The sequence below is a fragment of the Pocillopora damicornis genome, chromosome 14 (assembly GCF_964200805.1).
Source record: "Pocillopora damicornis chromosome 14, jaPocDami1.2, whole genome shotgun sequence".
NCBI classification, from domain to species: Eukaryota; Metazoa; Cnidaria; class Anthozoa; order Scleractinia; family Pocilloporidae; genus Pocillopora; species Pocillopora damicornis.
In genome coordinates, this window is record NC_142683.1 from 9072501 (window position 1) to 9092534 (window position 20034).

General features: G+C 37.9%; 1 protein-coding gene, 1 long non-coding RNA gene and 2 pseudogenes across 5 annotated transcripts in view; 2 read left to right on the forward strand and 2 right to left on the reverse strand.

Moving 5' to 3' along the window:
- The first annotated feature begins 667 nt into the window (after positions 1-667).
- Positions 668-2124, forward strand: LOC149034332 (52 kDa repressor of the inhibitor of the protein kinase-like; annotated as a pseudogene).
- A 192-nt stretch (positions 2125-2316) lies between these two features.
- LOC149034333 (uncharacterized) lies at positions 2317-4559 on the forward strand (annotated as a pseudogene).
- A 1170-nt stretch (positions 4560-5729) lies between these two features.
- The window catches only part of LOC113665071 (uncharacterized), a 62432-nt gene continuing 48127 nt past the window's right edge, over positions 5730-20034 (reverse strand). For all 4 annotated transcript variants that reach the window (XM_027180722.2, XM_027180724.2, XM_089193064.1 and 1 more), the window contains 5 exons: positions 12883-12968; positions 10124-10192; positions 8138-8292; positions 7918-8034; positions 5730-6384 (listed from right to left, as the gene is read on the reverse strand). In XM_027180722.2, coding sequence (XP_027036523.2) covers positions 6169-6384; positions 7918-8034; positions 8138-8292; positions 10124-10192; positions 12883-12968 — 643 coding nt within the window. In that variant the 3' untranslated portion in view covers positions 5730-6168. The remainder of the gene's footprint in view (positions 6385-7917; positions 8035-8137; positions 8293-10123; positions 10193-12882; positions 12969-20034) is intronic.
- LOC149034334 (uncharacterized) lies at positions 10907-12027 on the reverse strand. Its single transcript, XR_016182730.1, has 2 exons — positions 11890-12027; positions 10907-11037 (listed from the first exon to the last, which is right to left on the reverse strand). It is a non-coding gene; the product is annotated as an uncharacterized LOC149034334 (long non-coding RNA).

Sequence of the window (20034 nt, forward strand, 5' to 3'; positions counted from 1 at the left end):
AACGATTTGGGATTGTACTGTATCATAGCACAATCACTATCTGATGACCGAAAGCTAGAACTCCTAAAACATTCTTGGACAGCACCTAGAAGCTACAATTTCCCTAAAACCCATTTTTATGGAAAGATCGGAGCATTTTGTTTCGAGTGACTTATTCAGTTTCCGTAGCTGGTCTACTCTGCGGCTCGGGATGGTGCGTTTTGCCGCTTTCGTGTTTTGTTTGAACACCTGGCAGGAAAGGACAGTGACCGCCTTGACAAACTATAAGAGTCCTTTAAAGAACTGGGTATCCGCAAGCACGAAGTTCAAGGAACACCAGCTTAATTCCGAATTTCACAAGGCAGCGGTTGGTTACGCTGAAGATTTCCTTCGGGTACAGGATGGGAAAATGCCGTCAATCTCACAGCAGCTCAGTGATATTTATCTAAGGTTTGTCGAAAAAGAAAGAAATGTCAGAGAAGAATTCGTTGGGTTCTACGAGTGTGAAGACGGCGTCACTGGTCAAGCTATAGCTACTCTTATAATGAAGGCCTTTCAAGAACTTGGCTTGTCTATGGATTACTGCAAGGGACAGTGTTATGGCGATGCAGGCAACATGTCAGGACCTTGTAATGGTGCAGCAGCCATTGTCAGATGGCAATATCCAAAGGCTATATACACTCATTGCATGGCTCACCGCCTAAACCTCTCTGATGTGAGTGCGTGCAAGATGCAGAATGTTCGAAATATGTTTGATACCGTTGGAGTGTAGCTAGATCCTTTGAGTACTCCCCGAAGAAAGAAGCTCTCCTTGTTCAGAAATTGAAAGACGTCTCTCCTGAATCCCGCCGTCACAAGCTCCTCGATGTTTGTAGGACCCGCTGGATTCAGTGTATAGATGGTTTGGAGGTCTTCCTGAAGCCATTGTTGCAACACTGGAAACCATCAAAGCAAATGCAGAAAGTTGAAATGCAGATTCAATTAAGAAAGCAGTTAGCCATTACCGCGCTATCGCTAATTTTGACTTCGTTGTTGCCTTAACAGTCTGCCGGGCAGTTAAGATGCAAGGCACATCCAGTGACATGCTGGGAGTTTTTAGCGACATTAGAGATGCATTTAAAACGTTATCTTCTGTGCGCCAAAAGGTAGAAGAGAAACATGCAAAATGGTTTCAAAAAGCATGCCAAATTGCCGAGAAGCTGGGCATCACAGTGCAAAAACCAAGAACCTGTCAGGTACAGCGCAACCGTGCAAACACCCCTGCTGAAACGATATAAGACCACTACAGGAGAAATCTCACGATTCTCTTGGTTGACCATCTGATCAATGAGCTGGAAAATCGATTCGGCAGTGGTGACCAAGAAGCAGCAGTGAAGTGCCAAATTGCTGTGCCGTCAATGCAACTGGCATCAAAAGAAACATGGATGACGTCCTTTGGTCGGTTTTCCACGTTCCATGAAGATTTGTTGCCTTCACCTTTGAGCCTTGATGCCGAGATGACTTTATGGCAAAGAAAGTAGGAACGACAAGATTCCAAGACCGTCCCGACAACTGCATCAGCAATTTTGAAGAAGATCGACCATACGATGTATCCTAACATCACAGAGCAGTGTTCTCCCTTAAGAACTTAAGGCAAAATAAATTTTCAAAGCAGTAAAGCAGTGCTTTTACAAGTTGAACTTTCAAGAATTCCAATAAATTTTAACCGGTAATAAGAGGTACTACAGGCGGTAAATGTTACCGGTTACTGCCTGAAAAAGGAGAACAATGATCACAGAGTGCCTCAAAATATTTTCCACCTTACCAATCACCACATGCGAATGTGAAAGGAATGTGTCAGCTTTGAGGCGACTGAAAACATATTTACGAAGTACGATGTCACAGACGAGATTGACAGGACTTGCCTTGCTGCACATTCAATACAACATGGACATTGACTTTGGCGAAATAATTCGCAGATTTGCAAGGCTTCGTCCAAGGAGAATGGAACTGGCAAATATATTGTCTGACTGACTCAAAAAGGTAGGAAAGGGCACTTTAGGTACTTAAAATAGAAAAAATTTCCCGAGGGAGCACGCCCCCGGAACCCCCTAGGAGTAGGCTTTTACACAAGTTGCTCGGCAAATTTTTGGCAACTTTTGGCCTTTCGAGCAACTTTTGAGCAACATATGGTTTAGAGTATTTTTTCGGCAACTTATGGTCTTTCGAGCATTTTTTCGGCAACTTTTTTCAATCCGAGAAAATGTATCCTTTCTTAGTGACAAATATATCTTTTTTATGCATTTCCTCTCTAACAAAACGAGTGAATATCCATGTTAACTCGATAGTCAGGCTCTACTGACTACAAGTGATTAGTGACTACTGCCATCAGTGAGTGCCATGTCACTCCCATGTGTGCAGCGTGTTGTATTAGTGTGATCGACGGAACTTTGGGTTACCTGTGGCTGTGTTTCCAGCGCGCTACATGATCAGCGGTCCGAAGTCTGAACAAGTTTTCAAAATGGCGGCTCGTGTTAGTTCAACTTTAAGCAAAGAAATGGCTTCCAGCTCGGAAGACTCTGCTAGTGAAGATCCGATCAACAAAGCAAAAGGACGTGGAGCAAATTTAAAAGAGCCTGAGGAGGCTGAGATTGCAAGAACGAGAAAAGTCCAAAGAAATCAGGCAGGCGGAAAGAAAACTGTTCGCGGACAAAAGGATCATAAAGTGAGTGCTTATCAACGAGTGAGGGAGAATCGGAATGAGTTCCTTAGCGTCACAAGTAAAAACATGTTGAGATGTGATGCATGCAAAGAAACTATAAGTAAAAAGAAAAGTACTGTTCGCACGCACATGAACTCGGTGAAACATAATGATGCCAAAAGAGCTATACAAAACAGTAAGAAGAGAGACCAATCACTTTTGACATTTCTTCGAAGGAAAGATGAGGAAGATAACCCTAAAGGCGAGACATTACCAGAAGACATGAGACTCTTTAGATTTGATGTAGTTGAAGCGTTCTTATCAGCAGGAAGACCTCTGTCCAAAATTGATAACCTTCGTCCGTTTTTAGAGAAATATGGGCATCGGTTGACTGCACATGGCCATTTATCGCAAATGATACCGTCAGTCATCGAGAAAGAGAAGGGAACTCTAAAAACCGAACTCTCACTCGTAGACGGCTGCTCAGTCATTTACGATGGGAGTACAAGGCTAGGAGAAGCTCTTGCAATCGTTGTGCGTTTTGTTGATGACGAGTGGAATGTGCAGCAGCGCCTAATAAGACTTCAAGTCTTGGCTAAGAGTTTAAAAGCGAACGAACTTGCTCAATGCCTGACCCAGTCTTTGGCTGTTGAATACTCAATCAGCCCTGCTGTACTCCTTGCAGTCATGAAAGACGGAGCCGCGGTCAATCATGCTGCTTTAGAGCAGGTTAAGTTCTTTTTTCCTCAGCTGCTAGACATTACGTGTTTCTCTCACACCATCGACAACGTTGGAAAACATTTTGAGTTCCGTGTCTTAGACCGATTTTCCCAATTATGGGTATCCATGTTCTCCCACAGTGCTGCAGTATGGCTAGCTTGGAAGACTAGAACCGGAACAGCTATGAAAACATATAGCGCAACAAGATGGTGGAGCAAGTGGGAAGTTATGAAACAAGTACTAGAGTACTTTGGGGATGTGGAACCCTTTTTAAGGCAGAACGAGAACGACCATCTTGCTCCTGCTACAACTGGACAACTCTTGGACATCTTTTATGATGCATCTGATGCTAAAGAACTCGAGTTGGAGCTAGCATTGATGGAGGCTCACACTTTGTCACGGCTACCTACTATCTAGAAGGGGATGGGCCTCTTATATTCAGTTGCTATGAGCGCCTAGCTAGTGTGTCAAACTCGGTGGCAGTTGATGCATATCCTAACCTTGAGGGAGTGCCCAGCCGGCTTGCCAATGGAAATCTGGCTTTGTGCAATCAGCTTGTGACCAGGACAAAGCAGTGCATAAGTCCTGGACTTCGTTTCTTCCAACGGAAGTTCAGCCAAGAGTTTCATGACCTTGTCCGTACTTTTAAAAGTGCAAGGCTATGCTGCCCAGTCCAAGTCCAAAACGTCCACCCAAATGCCGCATCTTTGGCAGAGCTCCGAAAGTTCAGTTTCCTCAATAATGATGCAACTATTGATGGCCTTGTTAACGAGCTTCCACGTTACCTAGCGGCTGCTGACGGCACAGTTATTGAGGAAGAAGAGGAGAAGGTACAGTGGTGGGCGAGGCATGCACGCACCCTTCCCAATTGGTCTGCTGTTGTCCGGAAGCTACTTCTAGTGCAGCCAAGTTCTGCTTCGGCTGAACGAGTGTTCAGCCTCATGAATCATTTTTTCACCCATCTACAGGAGAATGCACTTGAGGAAACTGTTGAAGCTTCCGTTATGCTGCGCTACAATAACAACCAGAGAAAGAAGATCCAGTGATTCATCATAGGGAACACAAATGCGAATATGACAGTCATCAAATTTGTAGATATTTTCAAATATTGTTGTGTTTGTTAACATCACTGAATGTTACATAGCATGATTTTTCTTGAAGGTGATTAGCTGATATTTAAAACAGACTCCCATAAACTGATGTAAAATAAGATACACAGGTGGAGAGACTAAGATATCATCTCTGCAGGTATAGAAATGTCAGCGAGTAGAAATTAATATATAAATAAATAAATAATTCGTATAGATGTGCAAAGATTTACTTTCATCAGTAGTAGAAACTGATTTTTTTGAGTCGATAAAAAGCAACTTTTTCGTGAAATGATTTTGGGCAACTTTTGAAAATTTTTGGGGCAACTTTTGAGAGATATCCGAGCAACTTGTGTAAAAGCCTACCTAGGAGATTGCGCCTTCGGCGCTCATTTTGCAGTAAATCGGTCAAAATTTTTCCTAGATCCGCGCCTGGTCGCTAAGGTGGCCGTTAAGCAATTTACAAGTTTCCTCTAAGTCAGAAAAATATTAAAAATTCGATGCAAATATATGAAAATCATATAAGTGCACTGCGGTTGAAGAAACGAATATAGAATCGATCCTCGCAGCTATTAACACTACTAAACTAGTAGTTGAAATGAGGCCTGAAAAAAAAAATAGAGACCCAAACAGGATATAAACCCATGACCTCTGTGATACCGCTGCAGCGCTACCGGTTCAAATCCCGTAGGGGCCTGAATTTTTTTCAGACCTTATTTCAACTACGTAGTTCAGTATTGTTCATAGCTGCGAGGATCGATTCTATATTCGTATATTAAAAATTCTTCAGACGAACATTTTGATAACCATAATTCCCCCAATTCACCTTGGTTAACACACCACTTCCCGCTTTATACAATTCTAAATTAGTCAGGTAAGACTGACATTACCAACAAAAGCCTTCATGCTTGCCTCAGCTCTCTATTTTGACTAATCACTCAGAATAATATGCTAAACTTAAGGTGGATTTTTATGATAACTTTTATAATGAGTATTGAAATAAGGTGATTTTCTTTCTTGGCCATTTAAAGGATTTTTTCCATGTTTTTAAGCAAATGACATGGCCAATATAGGAGAAGTTATAGGGCAGGATGTTCTAGAAGAATAACACAGTCGGAAATACTACAGTCCCATGTCAGCCCCTTGCCAAGGCATTTTGGAAACACTTTACCAGTGAGAATGGTGTCGTGCATGCAAAACCACTGCACCAGGACTTTTCAATATCAATTTCAATAACCTTGCCATATCAAAGAAAAAAATGACATAATATAGTATAATTTCTTATTTTACAATTGAAGGTTGTACATTTACTTTGATGTTTAAAGAACGTTCAAGGCAAGGAGAAACTCTGATCATTTGCATAATCATAATAATTTTTTAGACAAACTCAAAGTACAGCCTCTTTTTATTTTTCCCTCGGGACACTTACTGAAGTAGTGCTCTAGAACTACCCTTGTAACCACCCTTACCCAAACCTAATACTGTATGCAGCACAAGTTTTGTCAGAGGGGGAGACAGGTAAGTAAAAGCCATACACTTCACCATACAGCTTTATCAGGAGGGGGAGTAGGTAATAGGATTTATAGGCTGCAAGGGTAGGCTACATTTAATCATGCACCCAACTCCCTCCCCCCCACCATACTCTATAACCAGTCCATAATTGGTCAGCAGCTGAAGAAAGTAGTACTGATCTATACCATTTTATATTTTTGCTGTCAGTGCTCTCTTAAGCTCTGACTTAGCTACAGCCTCCAAGTGAACTTCATCTGGGCCATCGGCTATCCGCAAACTCCGTGCTTGAGAATAGAAACCAGCAAGTGGAGTATCCTGACAAACGCCTTTTCCTCCATGTAACTGAATAGCTCTGTCGATAACATTACAAGCCATTCGAGGAACAACAATCTTTGCCATGGCAATCTATAAAAATATATATATATATATTATATATTATATCATGTCCAGGATTTTAGTGTCTTATGTGTCCAAATGCTTTGAGATGCTGTAGTCACATTCACTTTTGCAAAGTGAGCTGCCGTAAGTTGTAAAGCAATCATTTTACTTGCCTTATTTCAAGAATTTAAATTTTTTAATCGATTAAACAGGATGCTCTTTGACACACTGTGCCAGACTGAGATACACTGAGAAGGTTATTAAGTGTAATAATTATTGTTACTTTACATTTACTGTCAATTAAATGTTAAATCATTGTTAATGATATAGAGTCATCATAAAGATAATGAAAGTATAATGCTAGTTTCCATCTGGAGATTGCAAAGCTTTATTTGTGATGCAGAATTTCAGTCAACCTTCTCATAAGCGGACACCTTTATGAATTGGAATGAGTGTCTGTTAATAGAACTGCCTGCCTATGGAAGTTTTAAGCAGACACCAAAGAAAAATAGATGAATGTCCACCTACAGGAGAATATTTCTCCTGTATGTATTAGAATATTTTGTCCACTTACAGGAGAATAGGTTTTCCATTTCGCACTACCAGCCTACTTATCAGATGTCATAGAATAGTTCAGAAGCATGTTCTGACAATCATCTACCCCAACATTGACTATGCAGACAGCTTGGACCTCAGTGGAATTTTAAAGCTAAGCAACAGGTGTTTAAAAGCATGTGACAAACTATTTAATGACATTGTTACTACACCCAGTCACAACCTTGGACATCTTCTACCAGAAAGACACATCTCAAGATACATAATCTTAGACAGACTCAAGTCTTTGTTCCCCCCCTCCCAAGAGCAAAGACTTGTAAATTTACGAACACCTTTATACCATCCTCAGTTGGAGTTTACAACGAATCCTGATATATAAATTATGAACTACATTTTCCAATAGATTTAAGAGATATGATGCCCTTTTTTATAACACATATTTAGATCACATAGATTAAATTATTTTGTAATTCACGTCATCGATGTTATTCAATTTGTATATTTATAAATTTTATTTAAAATTATTATTTAGTGTACATGCAATTCAGCCCTCCAGCTGCAAGTTGCACTTTTTCAATAAACATATCTACACAACATATCTGCATATAACTTTAACATATATACCAAATGTACCAAGTGTGGAAAGTGATTCTTCCCTATGGTTTGCAATTGTCTTTTATAGTCAGTTTATTTTATGCTCTGTTATATATGAGCAACAAACCCTCACAACTTGTGATCAATGAACTAGGTCATTTTATACCCATTTACAACACATATGATAAGCAATGCAAATACACTTGACAATTTTATGCCCATTCTAATGAGTAATCATCTAAGTTCAATTCTCAGCCATCAGCTGCATTTGTGTTGGTTATTCTGAAATAGCTAAAGATTAATTAGTAAGGTAGTAAGTAGTTGCAATAAGATTAAGAGAGAGGGTCACTATGATTTGGGACCTTATTCTTTAGAGTAAAATATCAGTTGCATGTTGAAATTAAGCCACACCTGATTCTTAGCAGCCTTGTTTCCAAGCTTGTCAATGTTATAAGCAGCATTCAAGACTAGCAATCTCGCCTGCTCAATTTCGATCCTAGAAAGAGCAATCTGCTCTTGAACCATCCCCTGAGAAAAAGGTAAATATAGTATAAGTTAATCTTATCATTAAAAATTCAGTTACTGGCTGATTTGGCCACAGAAAATGGTTAAAGGTGTCAAATTTTCAGACCTTTTCTGACAAACGTTTTCCAAATGCCACTCTTTCCAAAGACCGATGGACCATAAGGTCAAGAGATCGCTCTGCCAAACCAATCAAGCGCATACAGTGATGAATACGGCCTGGACCCAAACGACCTTGAGCTATTTCAAATCCCCTTCCTTCACCTAAACATATAAGAGAATAAAATTCAACTAGTATTTGTCACTCTCCCCTTAAACCACTGCAAACTTAGGACCTACTTAAATGAAATGTAGCCTGCTTAATTTAATGTTTCAGTGTAGATTACTGTATCAGAGATCTGGGGTTACTTGATTTAACTCTTGAAGTCACTTTTCTGTTCACACCTTACTCTGTTTAAAAAGTTTTAACTAATGCTTTCATTGAGGACTTTCCCTTTAGTAGAAACAAAGTTATCTGAGAGTGCCACAGGACATCTCTAAACATCTTGCAACCAATTAGTCAATTGGTGGACTTCTACTAAATGACATGAGAGATGAACCCATCCTAATCTAGCACCAATACCAGATTAATATTTGGGTTCTGTTACACATTTTGTAGCTACCATCTCCTATATAGTAGGAGGTAAAACCACAAGTCACAGGGATGAGGGTCAGAGGGTAACAATAGAATGCCCAATTTCAACCAATTTTGGCCTGAGGTTTTCCTGATGCTAGTCACTGTTTGTTTTGGAGTATCTTTCTGCTTCAACTTTGGTAAGTTCTGGCTTTTCGATCATAACCCACCACATTATCAGTGATCTCATGAAAATATCTAAGAACTTACATGAATTATTTCCACTAATTTTCACCTTTAACACAAGCTTTTTACAGTTTATACCTAAAATATTGCAATGTTGTAATAAACGGAACTCTTTGGTTCAATATAAAAAGATTCCATAAATCTACCATGATAAAATGCTTTGATTACATAAAATCTGATGTGAAACACAAGCTGAGGGAACAGTCAAAGTTCATTGGCTGGTTGCTTCAATTCAATTATGTATTTTCCTGCTTTGACATTTTTTCTAGCAATTATTGGGTACATCTCACTTTACAGAGAGGTGAATGCCTTAAAATGGATTATTTTTTGCAAACTTTCAAGAATTTTACTATCTCAACTAATTATTTTGACACAACAAAACAATGCTTTTTTCAGTGCTTGCTATGATGCTATAGAAGACCATCATTGTTTTTCAATGCCCTCTTTTCCCTTTTCCCCTATTTCCTGCTGAAAAATGGAATTAGTGTGATTGACAAAGTATGAAAATTTTGAAGAGTGTTGTCTCTGAGTTAAAAGGAAAAGCATTTCACCTTTACAACCAGTGAATTATGCTCAGTAAAAACTGAAGATATAATTTTTCAGGTCCTTCTGTGACACTACAGAGTACGATGAACATCTCACAATCATTTCACAATAGCCTCTTGCCAACAGGTGATTAAAAAGAAAAATTTTTCGTACAGAAAAATCTAATAGGTGTGATTGGTGCTTCATAGAAACTGAACAAAGATCTTGTCTCAGAGGAGAGAAAGTACTTCACTGTTAGTAACCTAAATTATGCTAAGTAGAATTTGTAAAGTGAACAAGGTGGGAAATACAACACCTTGAATTTAACATGTAGTCAAAGTTTTTCATATTAAGTTAACAGAGAAATGAGAAAGTGTGCTAATTGAAAAGGCCTGCTGTACTGTTCTAGCAAGTGATCAACAGCAATGATTAACCTTCTGAGTGTTATATGTTATATCTACTATATGTTTTCTAACTTTTTTGGGGGGGTGAGGACATGGTGGTGTGTAAGAATAGATCTTCTTCAACACTACCTGCTTAAATCATCATGTAACATCTATTTCTGTTCTTTGCTACATGTATAATAATTGTACCCTATCAGTAGCCACATGCAGTCCTTGATTGACTATTTTTCTTGTTTGCTAGAATTTGGTGGGGATAATGAAAATATAACATTAAAAAAAATTAACAGTAACCTGTGTATGTACATACCCAATATAATATTGGATACTGGTACATGAACATCTTTGAACTCAATCTCATAGTGGCCATGTGGAGCATCTGGAAAGCAAGGAAGCATGACATAATACATGACTCTGATGGTGTGTCCATTTTTTGTGCCTAAGTCTTACTTAAGATAATTATACTTTCCCAGACAAACATGTTAATTTTGGGGACCTTAAGGTAAGTAACTAAGTTTTCCATAGCCTGATTATTCATGTCACATGTAATCCTAAATTATAAAGTTTACCCTGAAATAACTGGAAAAGTATGTTTCTATTGACACGATTACAGTATTCCTACAGTTTTGCAATTAACCTAAAGTTTTAATTTCAACTCAACACTGAGTCACGCTGCTTGGTACTTAAAGCAAAGGCCCACTCTCTTTCATCCCTTTGTAATTGAATACCTGCAACAATTCCTTTTACTGCACTTTGTTTTCTGGAAACAATGGCAGTAAATCACAAGGTCAACTTGACCATAATACATTCATACCTACAGTATTGTGCAAAAGTAATGCAAACGGAATTTGGCGAATTTCGTTATTTGTTATAACGATCTTTCGTTACAAGAATGGCCTCATTTACATGTTCCATGCAGCCTTTCCCATGAAACATTTAAGGATCTTTCAACCTCTTTTAGCCTGAGGTCAGCCACCCTCCATTACAAGCACACCACAAATGCCATTTTATGCTTAACCTATCATCACTAGTGTGTCAACTTCACCAACAACTTTGGCCATACCAAGGCGTCCTGCATAGATGCCTCACTCGCCTTTCAAGATCTTAAAGACCTCTTCAGCAGCCTGGGTTTGGAATCATACCCCAGCCAAGGATTGCCGTTCCCTCAAAAGAATGGTATTCCTTGGTCAAGTTAACGACACAGTGACAAATTTCCTTGTACATCTTAGCTCATTTGTCATTGGCCAAATTCACCAAGCACCAAAAAAAAAAAACCAAAAAAAATTAACCAAGCATCACAAAATTTTATTCATATTCATTTCTTTGCAAGCTTTCCCACATTTCCCCTTGCATTAAGCAAAAAGAATCTCCATGCTCAGTCAACTTCCCAAAAAATTAATCACTTTTCACCCAGCCTGGATCATCTCTCTGATCTACACTGGTGGAAATGTTTCCTTCCAGCATATCATTTGATAAGTTCATCCCCTTGGATCAACAGAAGTACTCATTTTTGTACTGATGTGGGCTTTACTGGTATTGGCTGCCTTTTCAAGAGCCATTTCTTTCACTCTACTTGTCTGCCATTTATTGATTTAGCCTCTCTCTCTATCTTTTTGCTCAAAATGTGGACCATCACAATGTAATACTGACCCTGAAAAGTTTGGAGAAGCCCATGGAGCACATTCCTAATCACAAAGTTCCCCTCACACCATCCATCCATCCATCCTGCTCCCTTTCAATGCCCATCTTAACCTTTGCAACTCCTTCCACCTACAGTATGCTTGTTGTCTGACTGACTGGCAGGCTGGCTGCCTGGCTTCTTCACACTTTTTTGCACAACACATTTGGTCCCTTGTTCATTACATGCCTTTTCCGCATGCACTGCACTTCCTAGAGGCAGTATCACATTCAAAAGTTATGGCACCCTTCTTACCATAATAGAAAGAAAAACTTGACTAGCCTTCCTGTCAAAAGCTTCCTGAATGCTCAATTTTCTCTCTGCTCCTTACTACAGATTGTTCCAGCACCTGACACCTATCCTCTCTTCTCCTTCAATTCCACCTCACAGCAGCTCACCTGCATCATCCTAACTTCTTTCGATCCCCAGGACTACTCAGGGCATGGTCTGCATCATGGCAGCACAATATTTGCCTTTTAGTGTGGCATCCCAGGTGAACTCCTTAAGCTTCAAGGAGACTGGAGATCCGATACCTATATGTTGTATTTGCCTCTTCCTTTGGCAGCCACACTTGTGCCCTCAAACTTTGTCTTTGAGCACATCCAAGCTTTTTAACTAGGTCAAGTTGTGAGGCCTTTTTCTTATACTCCCTTTGTGCTTAGTTCCTGACCCATTTTCTAGCATCCCATCCTTCCCCCTTGCATCTTCCTTCCTTCTATAGTGAATCTTGTCAAGGCCTCTTTGACCTTACTTGGAGGTTTTTCATTTCCTCATTTAAGATTCCCAATCAGATTCACCATCTTGTTTGTTTGTTATGTCGTGTAAGTGTGGTGTGGTGGGGATAATTGATTGTAATGCTAGAGGAATAAATCAGTAAGCCTACATGCTGCCCCTGGCTAACTGTTGAGTGACATTTAGTGAACATATGATCACTTTGTTTTGTTAATTGCATCATTGCAGTTGTTTCTTGGCCATCGCTCCTGCACCAGGGGCTTTCCTTGAGCCAAACAGATTCACTGTCTTCTTTGCTTGTTGTGTTGTGTAAGTGTGGTTTGGTAAGGGATAATTATGACATAATTCAAAATCTTACACAATTTTTTTAACAGAATAATAGAAGAACTTTTCCTTTGTGAGGACTGTAAAGCACTAAATAAAGGTATGTATGTCTGTTACAAATTTTTTATAATAAATAGGTACAATCCAATAAGGGTGGTTATTAGAATGGGGTGCTTACTCCATAGGGGCACTTTTAAACAAAAACAAATTTGAGGGGGCACTTTTTTGAGAGGGGTGCCTATTGGAAGGAGGGCACTAAATCCAATCGTTACAGTAACTGCTGTAATTTTTCTGTAACGTTGGCCATAAAAGTAAAAGTAAAGTAAAAAAATTACCATTGTAACCAAAGACTGTAAGAGACCTGACTTTGGTTACACCTGGAGTATCTAATGGAACCAACACCATGGTGTGACGCCTATGTCTGGGGAAAGAAAGAAACAGTTCAATTAAGTAAATCTACTGCCTATGTGATATAATCAAAGAAATTTGCTTATTAACAAAAATTAAAACAAAGTCTTACTAAGTGACTATTTAGAACAAAACATCTTATTCCTGCTGAGGCACAACTGAACAGAAATGAATTTAAGATTTTGATGTAATAATAAACAATAAGAACAAAGCTATACAAATTGAGATATTTTGAGTAGATGAGTCTGCAAGGGCTTTGAGAGAATGACAATGATCATCAACAGTTAAAAATAAATCTAAATAAACAGTAGCTGTTTAAGTATTCAAAAGTGTGTTGAAACTCTCCAAAAAGAGTGTCAAAGACAATACAGTATTGCTAATGGAGACAAAAATGAAACTATCCAAAAAAACACAGGAAAATATGTAAGTCAATACTAACATCAAACATATGAATTTAATGCCTATTTAAAAAAGTCTTCAATGAGTATTGAAAAAAGGTTCAATCAACCTCAATTCAAGCTTGAATTTAAAAGAGGACACAGTCTGTATGTTTTAAGGTAATGACAAAGATTATTCCAATCCTCCTCTCACTGAATCTCTTTCCCCTAGCCATACAAGGGGATGTTCAAAGGTTTGAAATAATGCATAGTGAGATTAGATATGTTTATATGTGCTTTAAGTTCATTGGAAAGGCAATTATGATCAAATGTTGTATATTATGCAAATTCCATTGCAGCTCGTACAATTATACTCAATGGTGATGTTGCTGTAAATCTAAGGCAAATGGAAAGTATGGAAAGCCAAAGTGCACTGCAAAATAAACACGAGCAAGCAAGAGTGAAATCAGACTGGCTGATTAGTTTAAATTGCCAGAGCCTGCTCCCAAATATTGAAGAAATGAGACTCATCTTTACTTATAATCACCCCTCTATTATTGCTGTCACAGAGACATGGCTAAACAACACCATCTCCGATGACAAAATTCACATTCAAGGATACAGAGTAATTCAGAAGGATCAGTTGGTGCATGGCAGTGGCGGCTGCACTCTATATGTTACTGATGGTTTTAATTTCAAACATCGTCTTGAACTTGAGGATCATGACTTTGAAGCAATTTGGATTGAGGGGAAGATAAATAAAACCAAGTATGTCATTGGGTGCGTCTACAGAGCCCCAGATGCTCCTGTGGATGATTTCTTTAAGTATCTCAATGATGTTGTCTGAATAGAAACTTGGTCTGGGAAAGAGGTGATAATTACTGGTTATCTAAATTGCAATTGTTTAAATAACACCTTGCAACAAATGGGGAGAATGGAAGAGTTTCTGATGGCAAATGTACTGACACAATTGATAACAGAGCCCACCAGAGTGACAAGTTCGACCTGTTCCCTGAAAATTGAAGTACTTATAACATCAACCCCTGATTCATTTAAATTAGCTGGTGTTCTTTCTACCTCATTTAGTGACCATTTACCTATTTTTGGAGTCCTAAACGTGCCAACTGTTAGACCTACAGAACATTGATATTTTTCAATGCATTCCATTAAGCCCCAAAATGCTGTGAAGTTTAATGCTAACTGTGACAATTATTGACCTACTTCAGTATTGCCCTGGGTTTCTAAGATCATGGAGTCTTTTGTGAACATAGACTTACAGAATTTTGCTCATGAGGTTGGTCTCATAGAACAGCATCAATTTGCATGTTCAAAGTTTTCTTCAACAACAGTGGCTCGACTCAAAGTAGTGGATTTATGGAAATTTGCCATTGACAGTGGTCTTAAGTCAGTTTGCATTTTCCTAGACTTAACAAAAGCATTTGATGTCATTAAGCACAGCATCCTGCTTGCCAAACTTGAATCTTATGGAATAAAAGAGAACACACTCCAGTGGTTTAAGAGCTACCTCTCAGGAAGATCGCAATGTGTTGTATGTAAAGACTCTGCTTTAGAACTTCAGAATCTTCAGAGTGCCATAAGGGTTGATCTTGGGACCAACATTGTTCAATATCCATATGAACGACATATCTAAAGCATATCAAGATTCAGAAATTGCACTCTATGGAAACAACACAGAGATGCATTCCAGTTCCAAAGATGTTGCTGTGGCTGTGTACAAGATTAATGATGATCTCAAAAGGATAAACAAATGGTTCTGCGACAACGGTCTCATTTGCAACACAAAAAAGACGGAAACAATGGTGATTGCTTCACAGAAGGCCGTCAAAACCACCAGACACCTAAATATATTCTACAGTGATTCAACTCTAAACCAGAAGAGATCTTTTAAGCACCTTGGTGTGATAGCAGATGAATCATTATCTTGGAACAGTCACATATCTTACATAGCGTCCAGAGTCTACCCTACAGTTAAATTGTTAAACAGATTTTTGTCTTTTTTGGGTCCAGCTGTCCTTTTTGAAGATATATAAAGTGACAATTTTACCTATTTAAGATTACGGTTCTACCATATGGGGATCCTGCACCAAGAAGAAATCTGATTTTTTAGAATGGTTACAGAATAAAGCTTTTAGAATAATCTTAAGGACAAACCTTCTGACTTGCACTCAAAGAATAAGAGACAAATTAGGACTTCTTACATTATCCAGCAGGCGACAATATATGCGTCTTCAGCTAGTGTTTAAAATTGTTAATAACCATGATTGTCCCATGCAACTTCAGAGTTACATGAATTTCAGATCAGAACTTTGTGGAGGTACCCAAGAAATTCACTTGCCTAAAGTAAAATCTGCTATAGGCCAGTCTACATTTAAATTTCCAGCCGGAAAAAAATGGAGCACTTTAACTAAAGATCGAATTGTGGGCTAGACTTACATTTATGAACTTTTATGTAAAAAACATTTCACTATTTGTTAGAGCAAGACAGAATACAGCAAAAATGTAGCATATAGTTTTTCTCAACTTTTTCTTTATATATAAATATATATATATATATATATATATATTTATATATACATAGCTGTTAACAGCTGTGACCAAATCTTGCCTTTTGGTTTTTAATATCTTTTTATTGCTAACACTAATTTGAAATATCAACTGCACATAGGTTAATATCAGCTAATCTATTTTTGCCAAATAAATAGTTAATATTATCATTATTATTACTATTATTATTATTATTATATGTGCATCAAAGTTTTGAACCAATTACAGTTTGGCCACATTTTTCCTGAAGTGTTGGAGAACATGGGTATGGCCAAGTCAAGGCTTAGACCCTCAGGGTAACTGAAAGTTCCTTCTCCTCACAAGGTTGCTCCCCTCAGCCTTTGTAAGTTCCTCCCTTAAAGAAGACAAGTCTACCCCAACCTTTAACAGTTCACCCCCCAAATATCAAATGTTGTTTCCTTATGGCACAAAATGTTGCTTCTCAGTCAAAATAATACATTTTTCAGTCAAAATGCTTCTTTTTTTTTCCAAATCAAACACTTGACTAAAAAAGCATGCTAAGTCACAGTGAAACACTGGGCTCCACAAAGCACAAATACCAGTATCAAACTACGACATACATACGGTGGTCATTCATTGTCTGAGAATATTTGCCACACACTGAAGGAGCCTGAGTGTTTAGTTTGCTCTTGAAGTAGATCGTGATTTTTGTTGGTATTGATTTGTATAACTTGTGTAGGAGTTTTCCGCCATTTAGTAGCATGCCAAAAAGTTTACCTCTTGATTGAACTGTGCTATGATTTCACTGTAAATTGCATGTTGATCCAAAAGCAGTATGACTTTGTAAGAAAATTATAAGTACATTCGGCTGTTTGGATATGAGTTGAAAGGTTTGAGGGTAAACTAGTAAAAGCAGGGGAAAACTTTTTTTTTCTACAGGGGAGTGACTAGCAAAGGGTGTAGGGGAGCAAACTTTGAATTGAGCAAAAGCTCCATAAAACAGACCAACATTGCCCTGACATCTTTACCTACCCAGATGGTGGGGTAAGTTGTGTTCAGCAGAATCCCTGTCTCTGGAGTGAAATTCTTGATGATATTAAATAATATTATTATAATTATTTTAACCTGTATATCAATTTCTGGCTGCTATTTTTTCCCTTCTTTGACAAAAGAAGTGTATCAGCCACGATTTTACCTCTAAATATCTCTTTGAGCTATATTTCCTTGATTATTTGATATTATCTTTTAGAATAATAAACCTGCAGCACTTAATTAACTGGAGCTGAACACTCACCAAGGTATTTTACCATGCTATCAGATCATTTCACATATGCATCAATTATACATAACCTGAGTAGTTTACTCACAACAGTATTGTGCAAAAGTAATTCAGCAGGAATTGTGGTACACCCACAACATTTGAGCAATATTTTAGTTGAAAAAATATATCAGCATATATCATAGGGCTAGTGTTCTAACAGCTGCGATAAATTGCTGACATATCATTGAGCTCCTCATGAACTATCATTTACAGTAAGCGACATATTGTTTAAGCTGTACAATATATCACGTAGAGTGTAAACTATGTCAATTGAACTTGGTAAGTTAACACACTTTAACTCTTGTATCCTGTACTCAACCTTAAACTCACAATGACAAACAGGAATTTTTATTAATTTGAATGTTTACCAGTGAAAGTAGTGAGAGATCCCATGCTTTTTAGAAACAAAAAGTTCATTTTACTTAATAGATAAAATGTGTCATTATTCAGAAAATGCAGTTTGTGTTATGTGTGTTAGAGAACTGTTATGCATTCAGTATTGTATCAACTTTCTTGCAGCATTGTGATTTAAACAGGTATGCAGTGAAGTTAATTGTTAGTAGCAGGCTGGGTATACTGATGTAGCAAACTTGATGTTCAAGGTAGCCAACAAGGTGCCAGCTCCATAGGAGCAAACTCCAAATTTAGGAAAACTAGCAGTTACCATAATGCAACAAGAGAGAGGCAGATCTCATAAAAACAGTACTGTGAAAAGAAATTAAAATTTCTGCTGAATCTGAGCAGAATCTCATAGAAATGTTAGGAAGCCTTTTTTTCAAGGTCTTTTCCTATCAGTGCCACAGCATAGAAGAAACAAACCAATGTGTGATACATGTTAAGTAAGCATAGGAAAACGACACCAGCTTCTGAGGGAAATAAAAAGGAAAAACATGTAAATTAGACTGCTCAGCTGTTTTAATCTTTGTTCTTTATGTACTTGTCATTTAACCATAGGGTGCTGTGATTGATGCTTCAATAAAATCATTTGGTTACAACCTATCATTGTTGATTGATATGTTCAAACTAAATATTTCCCTTGAATAAAAGGGGTAAGTTTCTAAAGAAACTGAGCTGTTGTGTCAGTGGGAGAGTATAACAGGGTAATTTAGTGTTATCACCTGAGTTGAAATTGTAAATGGGCCACTGTAAAGAGTTTTAAGTCTGATGTTTCAAGCATTAGCCCTTCCTCAGAACAATTGGAGGAATTGTGGGTTGAGTGTGGGTTTATATGCAGAAAATGGAGCTATGTTATTGGTGGGAATATGGTGATGAGAGAACAAGAATAAATTACTAGAATGAAAAGCATTCGTTGATACCATGGGGATTAAGAGTGCCTATTTAGAAGATAGTTATTTGTTCTAGAGTTTCGCAGCTTTCCGAACTACTTAGGTTTAGGGAAAGGCCACAAACTGTCATATGCTGTTTAGAATGATTAGAGATATTGAGTGTCTAGTGACTGGTTTGGATGCATCCTTGACATTTCTATGTTGTGAAGGTGTTCTCAGAAGCGGTCACCTAGTCACATGCCTGTTTTACCAATGTATGACTTTTTGCAATACATACAAGTTATGTAGTAAATGACATTGGCCTTTAAACTCTTTACAGTGGCCAATTTACAATTTCACCTCAGTTGATAACACTAAATTACCCTGTAAATATTTCCCTTGTTGCCAGCCATGTTTCAAATATAATGATGTAACAAAGTTCAACTCGTTACCTTTCCAAACAAGTTATTGAAGTGATTTTAGTATGATTATCTATTGACTGCAATCACTTAATGCTACTTCTGCCGAGGCAATGAGAGCACAGAAGGAAATTGTTTATCGCACATTATGCTAAGTGCGGGAAAAATTTCACTTGCACAAGAAATCATGTACCAGGCACTCTACTGTACATCATTGTAGAGATATATCCTCTGGACAATATACAATATATGTATTGTTATGATGATTTATAATTGGAATGAGATATCTTAGGAAAGCTCTAATATGTTGTTGATTTATTGTTCTGAAGTGACAATAGAATGCATGATAAATTGCTGATATAATGCCAATATATCACAAGAACAAAGCACAATATTTGACGACTATCATTTGCATTACTTTTGCATAGTGCTGTACATGTACATGTATATTGGAACGAGATATTGCAGGAAAACTCTGATATCTCCTCAATTTATTGTTCTGGAGTGTCAATAAAGTGCAATATTTGACAATAATCATTTGTATTACTTTTGCATAGTGTGGTACATGTACGTGTATACTAGAACAAAACATCACAGGAAAGTTCTTATATCTTGTTGATACATTTATTCTTCTAGCTTAGTTCCTCTAACTCTCTCTCTTGACCCAACATAAGCTATGCAATTCTCTGGCAATGCCTTTTTTGCAAGGGAGGGGGAGGTAGTTTTCTCAAGAAGAACAGTAACACAGGCCAGTTTTTGCTGACCTGGTTATCACAGTTTGACCATTGATTCTAACATCTCACAATAAAAAAAGTCTAAGTCTACTGTAAAATCTAATAGCTATTGCAGTTTCAAATGAATCAGTGCACTTGCATTACGGAATCCCTAATATACTGGGATCATGCCATTTAGAAATGAAACCGAAAAACCAAACGTAAGGTAAGAAGTTCTTTTCTAATTCCATGCTTCTAGTTAACTAATTATCCATCGTGGGGAACTACTACTTTCACAAATCCTGTTGTCATTGTGATGGTCTCTTTATTATGGTCGCTAATAGTTCATCACATCCAACAAACTTACTCCAGCATGAAATGCTTATATGTATGCATAAATGAAATTGTGAATTACCCTGCTCCCAATGACTTCTTAAGTAGTTTGAGTGTTTAGTTTA